Raw genomic sequence first — 19,143 nt, 5'->3', positions numbered from 1 at the left:
CTTGACAGTAGCATTATTTGTCTATCTGGATGCATTATACTCCAGTAAAGCATAGAACAGACCCACTCCTACTCAAAAAATAGACATTATTGGACTTTGCTTCCTCTTTCAAAGGATGCCCTGAGTGCAATAAGGACAGATAACAGACACAGCACTACACAACAGCTACTATGCTCAGGTTCTTCTGTTGCAGTCACTGAAACCTGGATTGGAGCATGGCTATCAATGGTTATCAGCTGACAGGCAAGGATGGAAGGGAGGAAGCATTGCCTTCTACATCAACAAAGAAATGGTGTGTAGAGCTTTCCTCGAAGAATGACCATGAGCAAGCGAAAAGCTTACACGTGAAAGACAAAAAAAAGTGGGAGCCTTGTACTTGATGCCTACTACAGGCTGCCTGTTGAAGCCTTTTTCCTTCAACTACAGGTGACGTCACAAACACAGGCTTTCATCCTGCTGGGGGAATTCAACCACCCTGATATCTACTAGAAAAATATCACAGCAAGCTATGGACATTTCAGGAGGCTCCTGAAACGCATTGAGGATAAATTCCTGAGTCACGTAATAGATGAGCTTCTGGGGAACTGTTTGGTCACAGCTTGAACTGGTGGTTGAGCACCTGGTGAAGGGTTGGTGGGACCAGGGAGCCTAGGCAAATTGTTTTCACCTGTGCTTCCTATGTAAACAGAAGGGAACAACCCAGGGTGGAGCCACTCTAGGCTCATATAAGAACCAGCCACCAAAAGGAGAACATTTCTTGGACAATCAACATATACCAGCTCTGAGATTGTACAAAAAGGACTGACCATTCAGGTATTACATAGAGATATCTGATTTTTTTGTTGTACATAAACAAGTAAAATATTATTACTATAACATCCTGCTCTGGACCACTTGGCCATTCCAGTTTCCTTTCTGTCTCTGTGCTTTCTCTTATTCATTTTCTCTCACTTACACCATCCAGATGTGTATCTCTCACAGTCCTCTATTGTATTGTCTTATTTATCTGCACTACTAGTAAATTAAATACTTTCATGTCCCTTAGACTTTGAACAGCTTCATACTCATTCTCTAAGAAAAATCATCTCCTACAAATTCTTGCCAAGAATCAAGATCATTCAAAGAACTTTCCAGTATGAGTGTTGTTAACAACTCCATCAATTTCTTCCTGTTTTAAACTGTTTTCTGTCTGGATTAGAGTTTGGCTTCTTAGGTAAGGAACTTCATCCTTTATGTATTTCTAAAAAGGCATACATATTTACAGTCATACATTTCTGAAGACCTGTATGTGTGAAGATCACAGTATGACCCTGTATGCATAAACATTTTGAGTATGAAGTTAGAGATTTATTATAAAAATATGCATAGAGCAATCAACATAGAAATTTTATAAAAACATATAACATCTAAGCTTATACCAACAAAAGCCTATTTTTAAATATACAGTCAACAACTAAAATTATCTTTCATTGTATGCTATGCACAATCTGTATCAACTTTCCAAATTTGTGTAATTGGCACAAACACCCGGATAAAATGAATTCAGATCAGAAATCTGAGCACTGGTAAGAAGTACCAGTTGCAATTGTGAAAAATGTTGCAAATGTTTATATTAGAGAACTGTAGTACCAAAATTGAAATCCTTATTTCACTACCAAAAAAATTTGCTCACTTTATTCACCTCAGTCACTATGAATAAAGCAAAGAATTAACAAATAGTCTGTGGCACTCCTCCTTGAAATGTTTATCAAAGTGGTATATATTTTTAATTTTACACTTTAATCTCTTTTTTTAGTTTGGAGTCATTCAGGCACTACGACGAGCTAGGCTGATACTACAGAAAAGAAAACCTCTTTACCAAAAAAGAATCCTATTGATCTTGTGTTGAGGAATGGGGCAGCCAGCATGTACCTCAACTGCACAACATTTGTACTCAGCAGTCCTCTTCATCATACATCTTTAGGGTTCTGTGAGAATGTGTCACGTATCTATCTTTCCTAAATCCAGAATCTGCATGCTCTTAGAGCCAGGTTTACCCATGGATCTAGTGCATTGTCATGTAAAAGCCTGAAAAGATCCTAAAGGTGTGAAGTAACTCAGTTACTCAGTAACAGTAGTTTGTAACCTCCATGCAGGAATTTATACTAGAGAAAAAGAAATGACATATCTAGAAGTGCTCTATTTGGCCAGCTAGTCTTCTGACTAAGAATGGTGAATCTTTAAGAAATTTATTTTATTTCTCAAGACAGATCTTCTTCCTTACGAAAGAGTATGCTCAGCAGCCATGATTCATCCTTGTACGTGAAACAAATCTGTGTCCCATAGCTAAGATGAGGCTATAAGGAAGAAATAGGATTGACTGTCTCATAAAATGATCTGTAACTGCACATCTGTCTAAAATAAAAGCAAATGGAATTATGAAACTACACTGACCCACTTTTCATTGCTGTTCTGAAACATTGTCCTTGAAGGGCAATGGAAAACTGGAAGGTATTAGAATCAAATAGATTCTGGAAAAAAAAAAAAAAAAAAAAAGAGTCCAAGGCAATCGTCAGTCCTGAAGAGCTTATTCTTGATATCATAAAGTCATACTGTGATCCCACTGACCAAGATGTATATAATTTATGTGCCTATCCAATAATCCTTCCTGTTCCTGAAGTCCAGTCCTACCAAGCTTCTGAATCACAGCAACAGCCTGCTCCTCTAGGAAGAGAAAATTTTAATCATGTTTCAGGTACTGAAATAGAAATATATATATAGCTGACAAAGACAATGACGACTGTATCCTACCATAAATCATGAAGTTTTTACCCCCAAACAGATAATAGGTTTAATGAAGCTTATAATAGTAGCTTGAATGCATGAAGAACACGTTAAGAAAGAATGACTAGCAGAAGTAATGAATGGGAAAAACAAAGAATGAGCCTACCCTTTGACTGAGTCTAGTTCTCAGTTATTGCTTTTACTGTTTGCTTTTTCTGGATGCCCTGTAAGTAGCACAATGAGTATTAAATTTCCTGCAGTCACATAAGCAGCGCTTTTTTATGCAATAATAAAACAAGATTTGATATATATTCCTTTGCTCATTACTTATGTCAGTGAAACATCCAGTGGATATACACCAATGTAACCAACTAAGAGCATAATTTGTCCTACTGACTGCAAAAATAAAAGCTGCAAGTAACATACACAATGAATGCCTAGTAGACAAAGAAGGAGAACAGATTCCCAAACTGCCAAAGAGTGTAAAGAGGCTGTCTTGTACTGTTTGATTTTAGGACATCTTAATTCAAAGGAATCTTGATTTTAGCTAAGATGTCTAACTAGTAATATAAATAATAATAAATATTGTACAATAGTAATCTGTAATGTCCAGTGCTACAATGTATGTCAGGGACTAATAAGGATACTTCATTGAAACTAATATTTCCAACAGTACACCAAGCCCAAGATATCTAAAAGAAATATTTTAATTAAAAATCAGGTATTTCTGGAAACTTATAAACTTGCTTTTTTTATTGGGTATTTGGATACTTAATTTTGGAAATGGATGAGAACTGAGAAGTTCTACTAAGTTCGTAGTTTACATTTATCTGGCAGAAAAGTTATCAATTCGGTGTTCTCTATTTCTCAGTGAAATTTCTTTAGAGAATTCAGGAAATTAGAACTAACAGAAAAGTAATGCTTGTGCAAACAAGGACTATACTTCATCTCATGTGGTCAAATTTGGACCCTGTATAAGCAAATAGTTTTTTCCAGCATGACTGTTGTCCTAGCTATTCTATTTTTAATGTAGAAATACTGCTGTTAAAACTTAGTGTTTTTATTAAAGAATTAAAGTGGGAAGAAAAACATGAGGCAGGCTTGGAAAACATCAAAAGGAAATAATTCTACAAGTGTGCAACCTTTCTTTCACAAATTCCTTCCAAGGAAGGACAGGGATATTAAGGTAAATAGTACTTTTAGGATTTTATAGCAGAAATAATTATAATTATCACATCCCTACAGTAAGTATATGATCACAGTTCTGTGTTGTCCCCCTGTCACCAGGAATTGTGAATTAACTATAGTTATGAACAAGCTACATTTTTTTTCTTGCAACTTTGAGCTTTTTAAAGAACATTTTTAAAGTTCTACTGACCTCTGTAGACACTGAAGCATAGAAGTGTTCTTACACTGAGAGAATTGAGCTTGTTTACATGCATTTACCTTGCAGTCAGTCCATCAACTCTAGGTTTTAATGAAGCATTTCTCTTCCTTTCAGCAGAACTATTTATTTGTATTAGAAACATGCATAATTTCCAGAATGAGATTCTTGCAGCTACCTGTAGATGCTTCATGAACGACTGACTGATGTATGTAGATAAAATAGGTAGAAGGAAAAAGAATTTGAATTTTAAATTATGGCTTGCAAACTATTAAATCTCACAGCAGACCTTTCTGGGCAGTACACTGAAGATGCTGAAGATATTTCTTTAGCTAGCTTTTGAAACTGGAATAAGTAAATGAACTAAGGACAACAAACTTTGTTAATCATAACTACAATACCAGTGCTAACTTAGCAATAGGATTAATGATGTACAGCTGCTGATCAACATAAAGACAAGTCAAGAAAGATTTTATTTTAATATTTGCTATTCAAGATGGCTCACCTGAAGCAGACTTTTTCATCTCTTTTCACCTGCTTTAGGGAAACACCGTCTTTCTTTTTGCAGATGGTAAGATGGGACAGTTGCCTAGACACTGATGAAGAAAACGTGAATTTTGCTAGGAGAGATGAACTAAACAGGGTTCACAGTGAGGAGAGAGAGAAGCCAGATGGACCCCTGAACTTTGAGCTTGATGTTTGCCACCAGGATCGAGGACAAGATACCCCAGCTCCACTGCCACAGGCCCAGGTGAAATTGCTCTCCAGCTGGGAAGCAGGATGGAATGTAACTAATGCTATTCAGGTAAACACTTACTGCCCTACTCATTAGAACTATCATCTTCAAAATCTGGTCATCATTCAGCCTGTGTTGTTTTTTTTGTTTTGTTTTGTTTGTGTTCTTTTTTTTTTAAACCTACCATCATTCTGCAATATTCTAAACGATCTGTGAATTTATTAGTAATATATTTCAACCTTCCTGCATAAGATTAACACTCTGTAAAAACACTGCTCCAAAGGGAATAAAAAAAAGACAGGGATATTACTTAATGTTTCAGAAATATTTAAACTAGTAGAAAATGAAAAGATGGTGACTGCATCTGTTTTAAAAGTATGTAAATTTTATCTGGTAAGTATATTTTAATTCAATTACAGAGAAGTATGAGAAATTTGAGATAAATACCTCCTAGAATCAGGACAGTAAGAGTTAGATTGAGGTAAAATATTTTCAGATATGTAAGTTACACTAGATATGAACTGGAGCACAAAACACACTGTGATAATACTTTTCAGTGTTAAAGAAAATAGTTAAGTTGGAAAGACTTAAGGGATCTCGTCTTAGCATTTTCTGTGGAGTGTGAGTCCTTTTTCTGTGCCCTTAAATTTAGCATTAAACGTTTTAGATTCTTTTTCTCACATTTCATGATTCATTTCCTTACATAATTCAATCATTACAACTGAATTTGTGTCTGACATGGTAAGAAGAAAGTGGTACCCACAGACACGTCTAGTCCCAGTAACTAAGTGTTTGACTCTTTTATGGCACTCCAATTATACAAAAATAATCCTTTCAATGTCACATAAGTCTGTGCTAATGCTGATGAATGTTTGTTTATGTATGCAGTTCATCCCTAAGCTCTGCAAAGGAGTAAAATAAAAGGGACATATTTTAACCTTGCTGTATTTTCAAACATGAGCACCACCACATGAGAGTCAATGTAATGACATTTAGGGCACACTGATCATACTCAGAAAGAATGCTGTGAATAGAGGTCCTAAAATTGCCAAATTACTTTTTTGTAACATTTTTCTCTTCAGTATTTCTCCTCACCTCTAGTTAGGGCAGGAGCCTGGGCTGAGAGTCTATTGCGATCACTGTGAGTTTTGCCTTTGATTTAACCTAAGCCAAGATTTCATTCTGGAACTCAACTTTGTCAATATTTGCCATATGACCTTTTGACAAGTCACATTCTCTCTCACTCACTGTTTTTCCTTCTGAAAAACAAAAGCAATAATATCTCTGTATTACATCAAATTGCCTAAAATTTCTCTAATTTCTTCATGTAGACAGTTACTAATAATCATTAATATTACATCTTCCAGCTCAAAAATAGATCTGTTATATAGAAAGGTCTATAGGAGAAATTCAAGCTAACTTACCCATTCACATGTAAGCTTTGCATATTGCTCTTTGATCCCAAATATTTTGGAAATCATAATTAAAAGAGAAGGCAGATACCACTGTACTGAGCTTTCCTTCTAAAGCAGATGGCAAAACCTGGGAGCTACAGTTCATCTAAAAGAATTAACAAAATGTTCTAATGATACAATTCAGTTCTGAGCACATATGGGAGCACATATGTGCACGTGTGTGCACTTTTCCTATTTCCCAGTACCTTGGCATCTCATCTAAGCAAAAAGGGTAGACAGCAGAGAAGGGAAAGGGGAAAGGTAGAGGAGAAGAAGAGAACACTGGGAGGGCATCTGTGAGGAAAAAAATAAAAGTTTGAAGAGATTTCTGTAAATAGCTTAGAAGAGAAGATTAGAATTACCTGAATAATAATTAAAGTAATCCAAACATTCTTGGCTGGTGAAAGCAATCTCTGCCAAAAGGACAGTAGATTTTGCCCTGCCCAGAGGAAAGGGCAGAAGTGTTTTGCATGACAATTAGAGATAAATATTTAAGCAGAATTTGGAGGTGTTTTAATTAGATATTTCAGTGAATGCTGTTAGTTGAGAAGTGACAATATTTTCTGAAATTACTTTCATATTTATAATAGAATAAGTACAGCTTTGGTCCCCAGAATTAAATAGAAGTATTTTCTTGGATTGTTTAAAAAGCAAATATTTTCAATCAATGACATAGTTTTTTTGATTGTTTGTTTGTTTTTTAATTTCAACTGAAGAATTGTGCAGCTTTGATGACAATGCTGTTTATGTAAATGATTGCTTGAGACATTTAAAGTTTCCAGGGAAACATGTTTCATACTCTAACACTGCACAGGCAAATGAAAATCTATATCCAGTTAATCTGGGTAACGACGGAGACCATAAACCTGAGTTAATTCAAAAGGGAAAATGAACAGTATCATCTGTCAGAGTGATGCAAGTGGTATTTGTGTAGAGCAGTAAAAGGCCAAAAAATTTTGTACTAACTTGTACAGTAGCTCTGGATATATGAGTAAAGCAACAGTAGCAAGAAGAAAAAAAAAAAAAAAAAAAAAAAAAAAAAAAAAAAAAAAAAAAAAAACAGTTAAATTCTAATGTTATAGCCTTTCATAGCAGAACCAAAGTTCATGTTATTATGACTGTAATTTACATCACTGTAAGTCTACCTTGCCTTATTTTGTCTCAGCAGGAGAAGTAAGTTTAACAATTAAAAAGCTCAGCCACCTTACCAGGCAATTCTAAAGTACGATTACTTTCAGTTCCATGGTGCTTGTACAGTCTTTAAAAGACAGTGTAATATAAGCACACATTTATTTCCTGCATATTTGGTGAAACAATGGTGCTGTATCAAATCATACTGAAGGTGTATTTTGATTCAGTGTGTGCTTCTTCACCAGCAACGAACAAGATCTTCCTTGCCATGCTCATAAATATCTGAACCAGTGAAGGTGACCCGCTGTTTCATACTTACTGGCATCGTTGCTGAAATGCACCACCCACTGCCTCATTGTGCTCAGAACCACTGTTTGGTCTCCATAACTGTTCAGCAAGTGTTGACAAATGTCAATGAGTGCCATTTTTAATGCAGGGAGAAATTCAATGACACACTTTGTCCATACTTTCATATCAAATGCCAGTTTTTCAGATTACCCCTCTGCTGCCATCTGTCATACAGCAATGGAATATTGATAGGATGGTTCAACATCTACTGCCATACCACCAGCATCTGCCTCCAACATTGTGAGCCAGCATTACTTACAGAGAAGTTACAGGAATACTCTGTGTATTGTACATTAGTTTAGAAAGGACTCAACACTTCAATATTCACCAAAGAAAGTTTATCTCTGTATTTCTTTCAAGCTGTGCCATTACAGACACATTTCCAAATTGGGTTCTAATCTGGTTTATATTTATTTATGTGAGACTATAATATTTACTCTAGAATATCAAATAGTTCATATTTATTTCTCTATGATGATTTCTCTGAGTTATCCACCTTCATTCCCCTAATATAGACTAAATCTGCAGAGTTCTTATTATCAACAACTCCTATAGTCATAGGTATAAAACAGAGTGACACCAAAACAGAATTAACAAACTTGTCCCTAAAGATATAAAGGTGAATATCTTTTCAAGGTACCTAAGCATGCCTCTCATTGAGCTCTACTGACAATATGAGTATTTTCTAAGTATAGAGATGTACATTCTTACGTGTTTAAAAGCTAAACAGATGCTTAGATCTTGATTTTAAATGATTATTCTCCAGAATTAGGAACAAGGGTCAACTCTGACTTGTCCAGGGCAGTAACTTCCTTGAGGCTAAAGTCATACTCTGCAATACATTATAGACTTCTGAATGAAACAGTCTGCTTTATTTCATATCAAAGGATGGTACTGAGAATTAAAGGGAGATGCCTGATGCTGCTATCTAATCTAGGAACAGCAAGTATTTCAAGTTTCTAAATAGAGCTAGTCAAAAAGTGACAGCAAAAGCAAAATTTCAAGACTATATGTCTACGTGATTCACATAAAAATGCCAGTGTATAAAATTTTAGCTAAAATGCACCTGCAGCACTGGATAAATTTATTCTTCATGTGTTTGCAATCTCAAACTCACATGGTTGCAACTAGAGATCAAAAAAATCTTAGGACATAGTGAGGGCCATCTAAATTTAAGTACATTTTTCCTTTGATAGAATGTCACCATTATGAAATGCAGAATATAAAATGCATTTTAGGGAAGAAGACTGTGTAACTAATGTTTATGCCTTGGTTTTCTCTTTGTGGGGGAGAAGGGAGGAGGGAGTGAGATTCTGGACATGTCACTTCTTAATGTAACCTTTCATATTCAACCCTTTGTTCATATTTCATATTCAAATTTAGCTCAGATCCTGCAGCATAGTTCCTTACTTTCCTTATTCACATAGCATGCAGGAAGCTGAATACAGTATACATATTCTCTCTCGTGTCAGCTCTACTTTTTTTTTTCACAAAAATGCAAATATATCTCAGCAACAAGATTATATCTACCTCACAGAAATCTCCTGATTTGACATGTAAAGATTGTGCAGTAACTGCCATTCCCATAAATCTAATTAGAGAATATTCTGTATCAGCCAACTTTTCCCTTGGTCAGCTATAAACACTAGAAATGTTATGAAAACAGGACTCCTAAACTTTTCCTTGTTGGATTGTTCTCATGGGATTTAAGTTGCTGTTTTGTTGCTTTTGCAGTTTATGTTGTTTGTCATATCACTTGGGCAATGTACAGATGGAGGGAGCATTGAATGGATTTACATCAGCATATGCTACCATAACTACTATGGAAATTATAGGAGTAGTGAATTGGTTTTCCATAGTCCTTTTGTGTCAGATTTGCTAGCAAATAGGAGTTGTGGTATAGAATAAATACTCCACAAATTATTCCTTGGACATATAGATGATCCCCAGAATATGGACCCTTGCTTCAGAAAGCACTATACTACCTGTTAAAAATATGGCTTTAAAAAATATGCCAAAAAGGCATATTAAAAATCTTTACCTGTGTATGGGAGATTGGTAATCACAGCCTGAACCTCTGATTAATCAGCTGAGGCAAGTATGGGGTCAGCTGGGGGAGCACAGGTGAGAGTGATGTAGCTGTGCTCCCGGAAGGGGTGGAGCTTGACTCCATCCCCTCTGAGACCTCATTTAAGGGCTGACTCCCACTGGAGCAGTATCTCTCTTGGAGATCGCTCACCAGGGAGGACTGCCTCAGCTGCTTCAGTCAAGGCACCACCATTGGTGAGTTTTTCCTTTACTTATTCACTTGTATACCTTCTGTACATTTTGTTTCCATCTGTACATTTAAAACCAATACATTTGGCGAGCCAGCCAGGAGCCTGCAAATATCGGAAAAAAAAAAAAATGTCTTTCCTGTGGAATGTGTTTAGCTGGTTCAAGGGGGAGAAGATCACCCCCTTAGGGAAAATCCTCCCTGGACAAATACCAGGGTTTGAGGCGTCCCCATATTTTCAATTAGCGACGATTATCGAACAATGGGGGCCCTTACGGGTAACGGGCAATATGTCCCCTTACCATCTAACTGAATACTTTCAGGGGTTGCAAAAAGATATTTTGACAACCAAAGAAAGGCAAATGGCTGCATCCATGGCTGCTTGGCCTTTATTGAATGCTTTAAATCAGGCAGAGGTTAAATCAGATAAGATTGAACATGAAAATCAATTATTAAAAGCCCGCATTGAAAAATTGGAGGGCGAAATTAATCTATTAACGGGGAAAAATTCATCATTTTTTTCAAACACCCCCCAAATTAGATATATTACAATGGATGATAGTAAGGATCCTGAAACATCGGATCAAACTAAGGTCACTAAATCTGACCTAGAAGAGCCACTTAAGACGGACTTATTAGAAGTCCGTCCTATGGTAACCCAAAAAACAAAAAAAGTCCAGGAGCGACCAGCAGGGGTGCCTCCTGATCAATGGACCCCTGCTGACTCCTATTTACACGTAACAGCACGTCCATATACACCCACCGAACTTATGGATCTAGTACAGCGCTTCAGGCAAAGACCAAGGGAAAGTGTCCCAGCCTGGCTGTTACGATTATGGGACTCGGGAGCAGAAAGTGTAATAGTTAGCGGCTCCGAGGTATCTAAACTAGCAACTATAACAGTCCATCCTGCCCTGAGGCAGAGATTGTACTCAGGGTCCCAGTTCCCTGAAGAGAATCATTCGATCGTAGATTGGATAATGGCTGCCTGCCGTATGGTATGGTCAAATAAAACAGACATGCCAATACATACAGGAATGTGGTCTTCTATGGAAGACCTACAAAATTATATCCGGGAACTAGGCATGCGAGAGGCTGTCTATGAAGATGTATCTGTTAGTCCGGACATGGTGAAGTTTTCCGCGGGAATGAGGGACCTAATCTTACAACAGGCTCCCTCACATATGTATGGAACATTGGTTTCTATATTGAATCCTCTAGTGGCCGCAGAGGCAGCAGTCCAGCATGCTGCCCAATTGGTAGCGGACCTGGGGGAAACGGAGCGCCTAAGAACCAAGCGCAATATTAGAGTAATTGAAGATCCTGAAGTTTTTCCAATAGCCCGAGCCAGGAGATCGGCTCCACGAACCCCTCGGGCGGGACCCATTAGGGTGTCCCGAAAACAAATGTTTAATGATCTACTCCGAGCAGGTGTTCAATTTGCCAAAATTGATGGGCAGCCCAATCACGTTCTGCTTCAGTTGTGGAAACAGCTGAAGGATGAACAAAAATTTCAAAACCGCCCCAAAAGACCGGGGATAAGGCTTATAGAACGACGACCAACAACAGTTTGGAATCTAGAAGACTTTATCGTGCCAAATAGGAAAAAGAGGCCACCTCAGGTGCCTCGGGTCACAGTACCAGAGGCATCAGAGGTAAAAGACTTGAATCTGGCCCAGTTTATGGCGTGATGAGGGACGTCAGTCACCCTAGGGCCTCTAGACGGGACCGGAGGCCCTATGTGGAATTGACAATATATTGGTCCCGAGAAAATGTGCAGAAGGTTATGGCCCTCGTTGATACGGGGGCGGAAACATCTATAATTTATGGAGACCCAACAAAATTCAGAGGGAACAAAGTAATGATTGGAGGCTTTGGGGGACAGACCGTTCCAGTCACCCAAACTTGGGTAAAATTGGGGGTCGGGCGCCTCCCACCACGGGAGTACAAGGTATCTATTGCCCCAATTCCGGAGTACATATTGGGAATTGATATCTTGTGGGGTCTGGCTCTCCACACAACAGTGGGAGAGTTCCGGTTGCGGCAGAGATGCATTAGTATCCGGGCAATTCAGACAATATTGAGAGGCCATGCAAAACATGAGCCTATTTGTCTGCCCAAGCCACGTCGGATTACTAATGTAAAACAGTACAGACTCCCAGGTGGGCAGGATGAAATAACAAAAACAGTGCAGGAATTAGAAAGAGTGGGTATTATAAGGCCTGCACATAGCCCGTACAACTCCCCAATATGGCCAGTGCGAAAATCGGATGGAACATGGAGGATGACAGTGGATTACAGGGAATTAAACAAGGTCACGCCGCCCGTTCATGCAGCCGTACCCAATATTGCCTCCCTAATGGACACACTAAGTAGAGAAATTAAAACGTATCACTGTGTCCTAGACTTAGCGAATGCCTTCTTCAGTATTCCGATTAGTGAAGAATCACAAGACCAGTTTGCATTCACATGGGAAGGCAGGCAGTGGACTTTTCAGGTTCTGCCGCAAGGGTACGTGCATTCACCTACTTTTTGTCATAATTTGGTGGCGCGTGATCTGGCTAAGTGGCAGAAGCCACATAATGTAAATTTATATCATTATATTGATGACCTCCTGTTAACGTCCGATTCATTAGAGGCGGTGAGACAAGCAGCAGATTTATTGATAGCTTATCTGCAAAAGAGAGGGTGGGCTATAAACCCACAGAAGGTGCAAGGTCCGGGGCTATCTGTAAAATTCCTGGGAGTAATTTGGTCCGGAAAAACCAAAGTACTACCCAGTGCAGTAGTGGATAAAGTCCAAGCGTTCCCAGTCCCTACAACATCAAAACAGCTACAAGAGTTCTTAGGTATATTAGGGTATTGGCGCTCCTTTATACCTCACTTAGCTCAGTTGTTGAGGCCATTGTATAAGCTTACCAAGAAGGGTCAATCGTGGAACTGGGGGAAGGTAGAACAAGATGCTTTCCAACAGGCAAAGCTGGCAGTTAAACAAGCCCAGGCATTGGGTATATTTGATCCGACCCTCCCAGCTGAACTAGACGTTCATGTTACCCAGGATGGTTTTGGCTGGGGCCTGTGGCAACGCCAGAGTTCTGTTCGAACCCCCATTGGATTCTGGTCTCAGGTTTGGCACGGAGCAGAAGAAAGATACAGCATGATTGAAAAACAGTTATTGGCTGCCTATTCAGCGTTACAAGCGGTAGAGCCAATAACGCAAACAGCAGAGGTTATAGTTAAAACTACATTACCGATCCAGGGGTGGGTAAGAGATCTAACTCACCTTCCTAAGACAGGGGTGGCCCAAGCACAGACGGTAGCACGATGGGTCGCCTATCTAAGTCAAAGAAGCAGCCTGTCTTCGTCTCCACTCAAGGAGGAATTACAGAAGATCCTAGGCCCAGTGACATATCGCAGTGATACGCCGAAAGAACCAATGGTCGCTCCACCAGAGAAGAGCCCTGTTCAGGAAGGAAGATATCCTATTCCTGAAGATGCCTGGTATACGGATGGGTCCAGCAGAGGCAACCCGAGCAAGTGGCGAGCTATAGCATACCATCCCTCTACTGAGACAATCTGGTTTGATGAGGGGGATGGTCAAAGCAGCCAATGGGCAGAATTACGAGCCGTGTGGATGGTTATAACTAAAGAACCTGGTGATGGCATCCTGAACATCTGTACGGATAGTTGGGCCGTGTACCGGGGGCTTACTCTGTGGATTACGCAGTGGGCTACCCAGGAATGGACTATCCACGCCCGACCGATCTGGGGGAAAGACATGTGGGTAGACATTTGGAATACAGTCAAACACAGGACGGTATGTGTCTACCATGTCTCTGGTCATCAACCCCTGCAGTCACCAGGAAACGATGAAGCGGACACACTGGCCCGAGTTCGATGGATTGGGAATTCACAATCCGAAAATATTGCCCGATGGTTACATCAGAAGCTACGGCATGCTGGACAAAAGATAATGTGGGCAGCTGCTAAAGCATGGGGGCTGCCTGTACAGCTATCTGATATTGTCCAAGCATGTCAGGACTGTGACGCTTGCTCGAAGATGAGACCAAGACCGTTGCCTGAAACAACATCCCACATTGCTAGAGGATATAGTCCTCTTCAGAGATGGCAGGTTGATTACATTGGGCCCCTCCCTCGGTCTGAGGGGGCGAGATATGCCCTGACCTGCGTTGATACTGTAAGTGGACTGCTGCAAGCCTATCCCGTACCAAAGGCAAATCAAGCATATACAATTAAGGCACTCACTAAACTGATGTCTGCATATGGGACACCTCAAGTCATCGAGAGCGACCAAGGGACTCACTTTACTGGAGCGATGATACAGCGCTGGGCAGAAGAGAACAACATTGAATGGCGATTCCATCTGCCATATAATCCAACAGGGGCAGGCCTTATTGAACGCTACAATGGTATTCTTAAGGCTGCCCTGAAGACAGACTCCCAGTCCCTGCAGGGGTGGACAAAAAGATTATACGAAACCCTGCGGGACTTGAACGAAAGACCTCGGGATGGCAGACCCAGTGCTCTGAAAATGTTACACACTATATGGGCCTCCCCTCTTAGGATTCAAATTACAGGTGCTGATAATGAGGTAAAACCGCAGGTTGGTAATGACAATAATCTTCTGCTCCCTGCCCCTGAGAATCTAAAACCAGGAATCCATAAGATAAATTGGCCCTGGAAGGTGCAAGTAGGACCCAAGTGGTGTGGCCTACTTGCACCTTGGGGGAGACTATTGGAGGTGGGAGGTTCACTTACCCCCTCGGTGATAGGTACATGGCCTACTGACATCGTGGTCAATACTCCGGTCTTTATTGCTAAAGGGACACCCATTATGTCCCTATGGCAGATCAGGACTCCTCCTCTGGTGCCAGATATAGTTATACAGCCACAGATATCTGGCCAGAGGGTATGGTATCGGAGGCCGGGACATAATCCGGTGCGAGCAGAAGTATTGACCCAAGACAAGAATACGGCCTGTATCTTGCCCTGGAGGGCAGACCTTCCTCTCCTGGTACCCTTGAAACATCTGTATTACTCTCCCTAAGATTCTAAGCCTCTAGGACCATCAGAGAACAATTTGTGTGGACTGATGAAACGCAAATGGACCTGCACCTCGAGATGGCTTGTCTCCAGTAACATCTATCAAGCACTGGCCCACGGAAGATCGTGAATACCCATCCAATCATCATTTGAATAACATCAGCATTCGGTGCGACGGGAAATTGTATCAGCGTCGCGTTGGGTCTCTGTGATAAGGGAAAACTCACCTAATCATTGGTTCACGCTGTGAAGGGGTGGAGTGTATGGGAGATTGGTAATCACAGCCTGAACCTCTGATTAATCAGCTGAGGCAAGTATGGGGTCAGCTGGGGGAGCACAGGTGAGAGTGATGTAGCTGTGCTCCCGGAAGGGGTGGAGCTTGACTCCATCCCCTCTGAGACCTCATTTAAGGGCTGACTCCCACTGGAGCAGTATCTCTCTTGGAGATCGCTCACCAGGGAGGACTGCCTCAGCTGCTTCAGTCAAGGCACCACCATTGGTGAGTTTTTCCTTTACTTATTCACTTGTATACCTTCTGTACATTTTGTTTCCATCTGTACATTTAAAACCAATACAACCTGTTAATACAATCCTTAGATTATGCTTGACTGTACCATGGGCACAAAATTCCACTTCCTACTAGTTGAGTAACAAAAGAGTTAAAGGAGTTCTGCTTCTCTCTCTCTCTTTAGCCCATACATTTCCCCCTTCATAAATGTCTCTAATAGCTTTAATAAGTTGGCTATAACCAATATACAGTAATATATAATTTATAATGTTGATAATCTTTAAGGTAATTAGCATATATTTCAGACAAAAGACATTCTAGAGTCAACACATATTTGAAGTTTAACAGGCAAACTCAACATTAAATGTGAATATCCTGGTAACACTGGGTGTCAGACAGATTTATTTAGAAATGTTTACTCTTAACTGATATCTTCAATCTCTTTAACTGATTTCTACCTGAGTCTTAGTGACATGGATAGCATCACATCATTTTGATAACAGTAGCCAGAAGCACTGCTGTGCCTGAATAAATTCAAATTGTTCTGCTCAGAACATTGAATTATAACCTCAGATTTCAAAAAGCTATTTATTTGATGCTTTATTTTTAGCAGTGTCAAATGTTTATTATTTCCAGTCATGTCAACTGAAGCCTAGCATCTCTAAAATCTATTTCATGCCTAAATTTCAGAGCTGTAGTATTGTAGGTAATTATTCTTAGAAGTAGTAGCTAAGCTACTGTAATGTTCAATATACTTATCCTGATTTTTTTATGTTCAGCTGACACTGTCCTCTGAAGCCTTTTCTGATCTTTTCCACATACATCTTTCGAAGGTACCTCATATGTGGCCAATGGATCCAGCTGCAACCTGTTCTGGTATTGATGGAGTGCTGCAGTTGGCTGTGTGCAACACCATCCTTCCCACAGACTACCTAACACCTGGAAACAGAAACCCAGTATCAGCAGTGAAGCACAATGGCCTTACTGGTGCATTGACCTAAATGCTTCATGCCTGCGCAAAAAAAGCAGTTTTGTCACTGAACTGTGTGCATTTCAGGACAGAGGAGAACTGTATGCAGGCAGAGCTGAATATTAGAAGTCTGATTTTTCAACCACTTCTGTAACTCATTTTTCAGTAAAGTCTATGAATAGAGCTATTATGGTCCAGTGATAACCTGGCATTTTAATCAGATTTTAAGATGTGAAAAACAGATCATGATCAATTGAAGTATCTCTGCACTATGCATTCTTTAGATCATCTGACCTGCAGGTCCAGCTACTACCTTCTGAGCTGTAAGTGCTAGCACTCCAAGGAAGTGATTTTTGAGGGGCAGGAGCTAGTAAGCTGTTTATGACTTGGGCATCTCCCACTTTCTCCCTTTGTCCCCTTTTCTCCCACTCCACAAGGAGAGTGAACTCCCTGCAGCTCTGATGGGCTCTGGACTCACAGGTCCCAGTGTGAGATGCAGTAGAATATCTGGAAGACACCAGCTCAGCTCTTCTCCTTATAGTCTTGCTCTCCAGCCAAAAATAGCACAAAATTTTGGTTTAATTGAAATTTGCTAGATGTTTTGACATGATGCCAAATTTAACTCTCAGGCAGTCACTCTGAGCAGGGACACCAGTATTTCTACTATTTTATATTTCAGCTCAGGAACAGTTACATGAATGAAGTGAAAGCACATACTCACCTGAGAGCTTTAATCTTTGACAGTTTTCAAAGGCCAACTACTATCAGTGGTGTTGCTATAGCTCAGCAGACAACCTGCCAAGTGTCAGAGGTGTAATTTACATTCACATTTACATATACTTGCAAAAAAAAAGTTTGTCAGTGCATATTTTTCCCATGACATATATAGAATAAATGTTACTTGTGAGTAACACTTTGAAAACCTGAACATTGTGTTTCCCTCTAGACCTCTTTATCTTTACTTTCTTCATTAGGAAACTTTCAAGCTATGCAGGAGATGGCCTGTTCCAGAGGTGTTAATGCCTAAAAAAGCTTTTGCTTCAAGTGATACTGAGTTAGATACCACCAGTGCACACATGCTAAATAACTCCAGCATGCATTTTTCATTGCTTTTTTTTTTTGTTTGTTTGTTTGTTTTTTGTTTTTTTTTTTTTTGTAAGGAAAAGAAAACTTCATTTATAAACAATTTATACAACTTTTCAGTCAAACATAAACTACACATCTTTTCCTTAGCAATCTACCATTTACCTTTCTGCATCTACTGACTGATTTCAGTTCTTCCAGTAAAAATTAAGACCTACCATTTCAAATAAAACCCATATTGTCTTTTACAATTACTTACCAGCCTGCTACGGCTGATATGTTGTGTACACTCCTGCCTTTTTATAGGTTCTCACACATATCACTGACTAGTTATCCTTGATGAAAAATAGCCTCAAAAATCTTACCATCTAACTTCTTTAGACTGTGAGATGCACAACCTCAGAGAATTTACTTGCTTTAATACACAGCCTTTACACATATAATTCCTTCCAAGATAACATTCTTTCTGAAACAGGAGTAACATAATGATAGCTGATAAAACTGCAAATATTTTGCCAGATATAAGTTTGAACTTCCTTCATTTTCATTAGCAATTTTTTTAGCAAGAAGCAGAAAAGCCATAAGTTTTGTCAAAGAATAAATCTAGGACAAAATCAACATCAATAGATATGAGAATTTAATATTAAAAATAAAGGACTTCTGAATAATTATAATGTACTGACCGAATCAGAAATAGTAATGTTTCTGTAGCTGACTTTCCAAATGTCAAAGTTTGTTCTGCACAATCTGTAGATGGTTAATCTACCATTTACTTTACCATTTACTTCAGTCTGTATGATTCCTGACAATGGGAGATTCACTGATATGGTACAAGCTTTGTCTGAATGAGTAAATTGAGCTATTTGAGAATATAAAAAGCCATAAACACTGATTACACACAGTACTGAAGATGACATATTGTAGTCTAGTTTTAGCATTGTTAGCTGTATAAAAGCACAATAGAAAATAATGCCTTCCATTTGCATCTATTCTCCCTCTTCCCCTCCCACACACCTTGTTTCTTGGATGAAAATGTATCTCTGTATTCTTGGCCAATGGTAGTATCTTTGCCATATGTGCAACACTGTATTCACCAAATAGCTAACAAAGAAAAAATATATGAATTAATTTAATATTTACTTCTCAAAACTTTAAACACATGAGTTTAAGTGAGGAAACACTCGCTTCAACTTATAGACACATATCCCACTACCTGTTTCTTTTTGTCTCATTCAGTTTCTTGAACTGAAACAAATAACAGCACTAAGAGATTATATTTCGTAAGTACCTAGAACAAAAATAATTTGGTTGCTTGATGATATTTGTAGCAGTGATAGCTTCAGCTTTTGTCTTGGCCACCCATAGGTGTTTTCATTTATTGTTTCTTTCATGGCTCAGCTTTCCTCTCTAGAAGTTGATTCAGGGTC

General features: G+C 39.2%; 1 protein-coding gene across 1 annotated transcript in view; it reads left to right on the top strand.

The window, feature by feature from the left end:
* Nucleotides 1-215: 215 nt before the first annotated feature.
* The window catches only part of LOC140249923 (vesicular inhibitory amino acid transporter-like), a 32,471-nt gene continuing 13,543 nt past the window's right edge, over nucleotides 216-19,143 (top strand). The window contains exons 1-2 of the mRNA XM_072332200.1: nucleotides 216-344; nucleotides 4,716-4,952. Coding sequence (XP_072188301.1) covers nucleotides 216-344; nucleotides 4,716-4,952 — 366 coding nt within the window. The remainder of the gene's footprint in view (nucleotides 345-4,715; nucleotides 4,953-19,143) is intronic.

This window comes from Excalfactoria chinensis, chromosome 3 (assembly GCF_039878825.1).
Source record: "Excalfactoria chinensis isolate bCotChi1 chromosome 3, bCotChi1.hap2, whole genome shotgun sequence".
NCBI classification, from domain to species: Eukaryota; Metazoa; Chordata; class Aves; order Galliformes; family Phasianidae; genus Excalfactoria; species Excalfactoria chinensis.
This window is presented reverse-complemented; position numbering and strand designations above follow the sequence as displayed.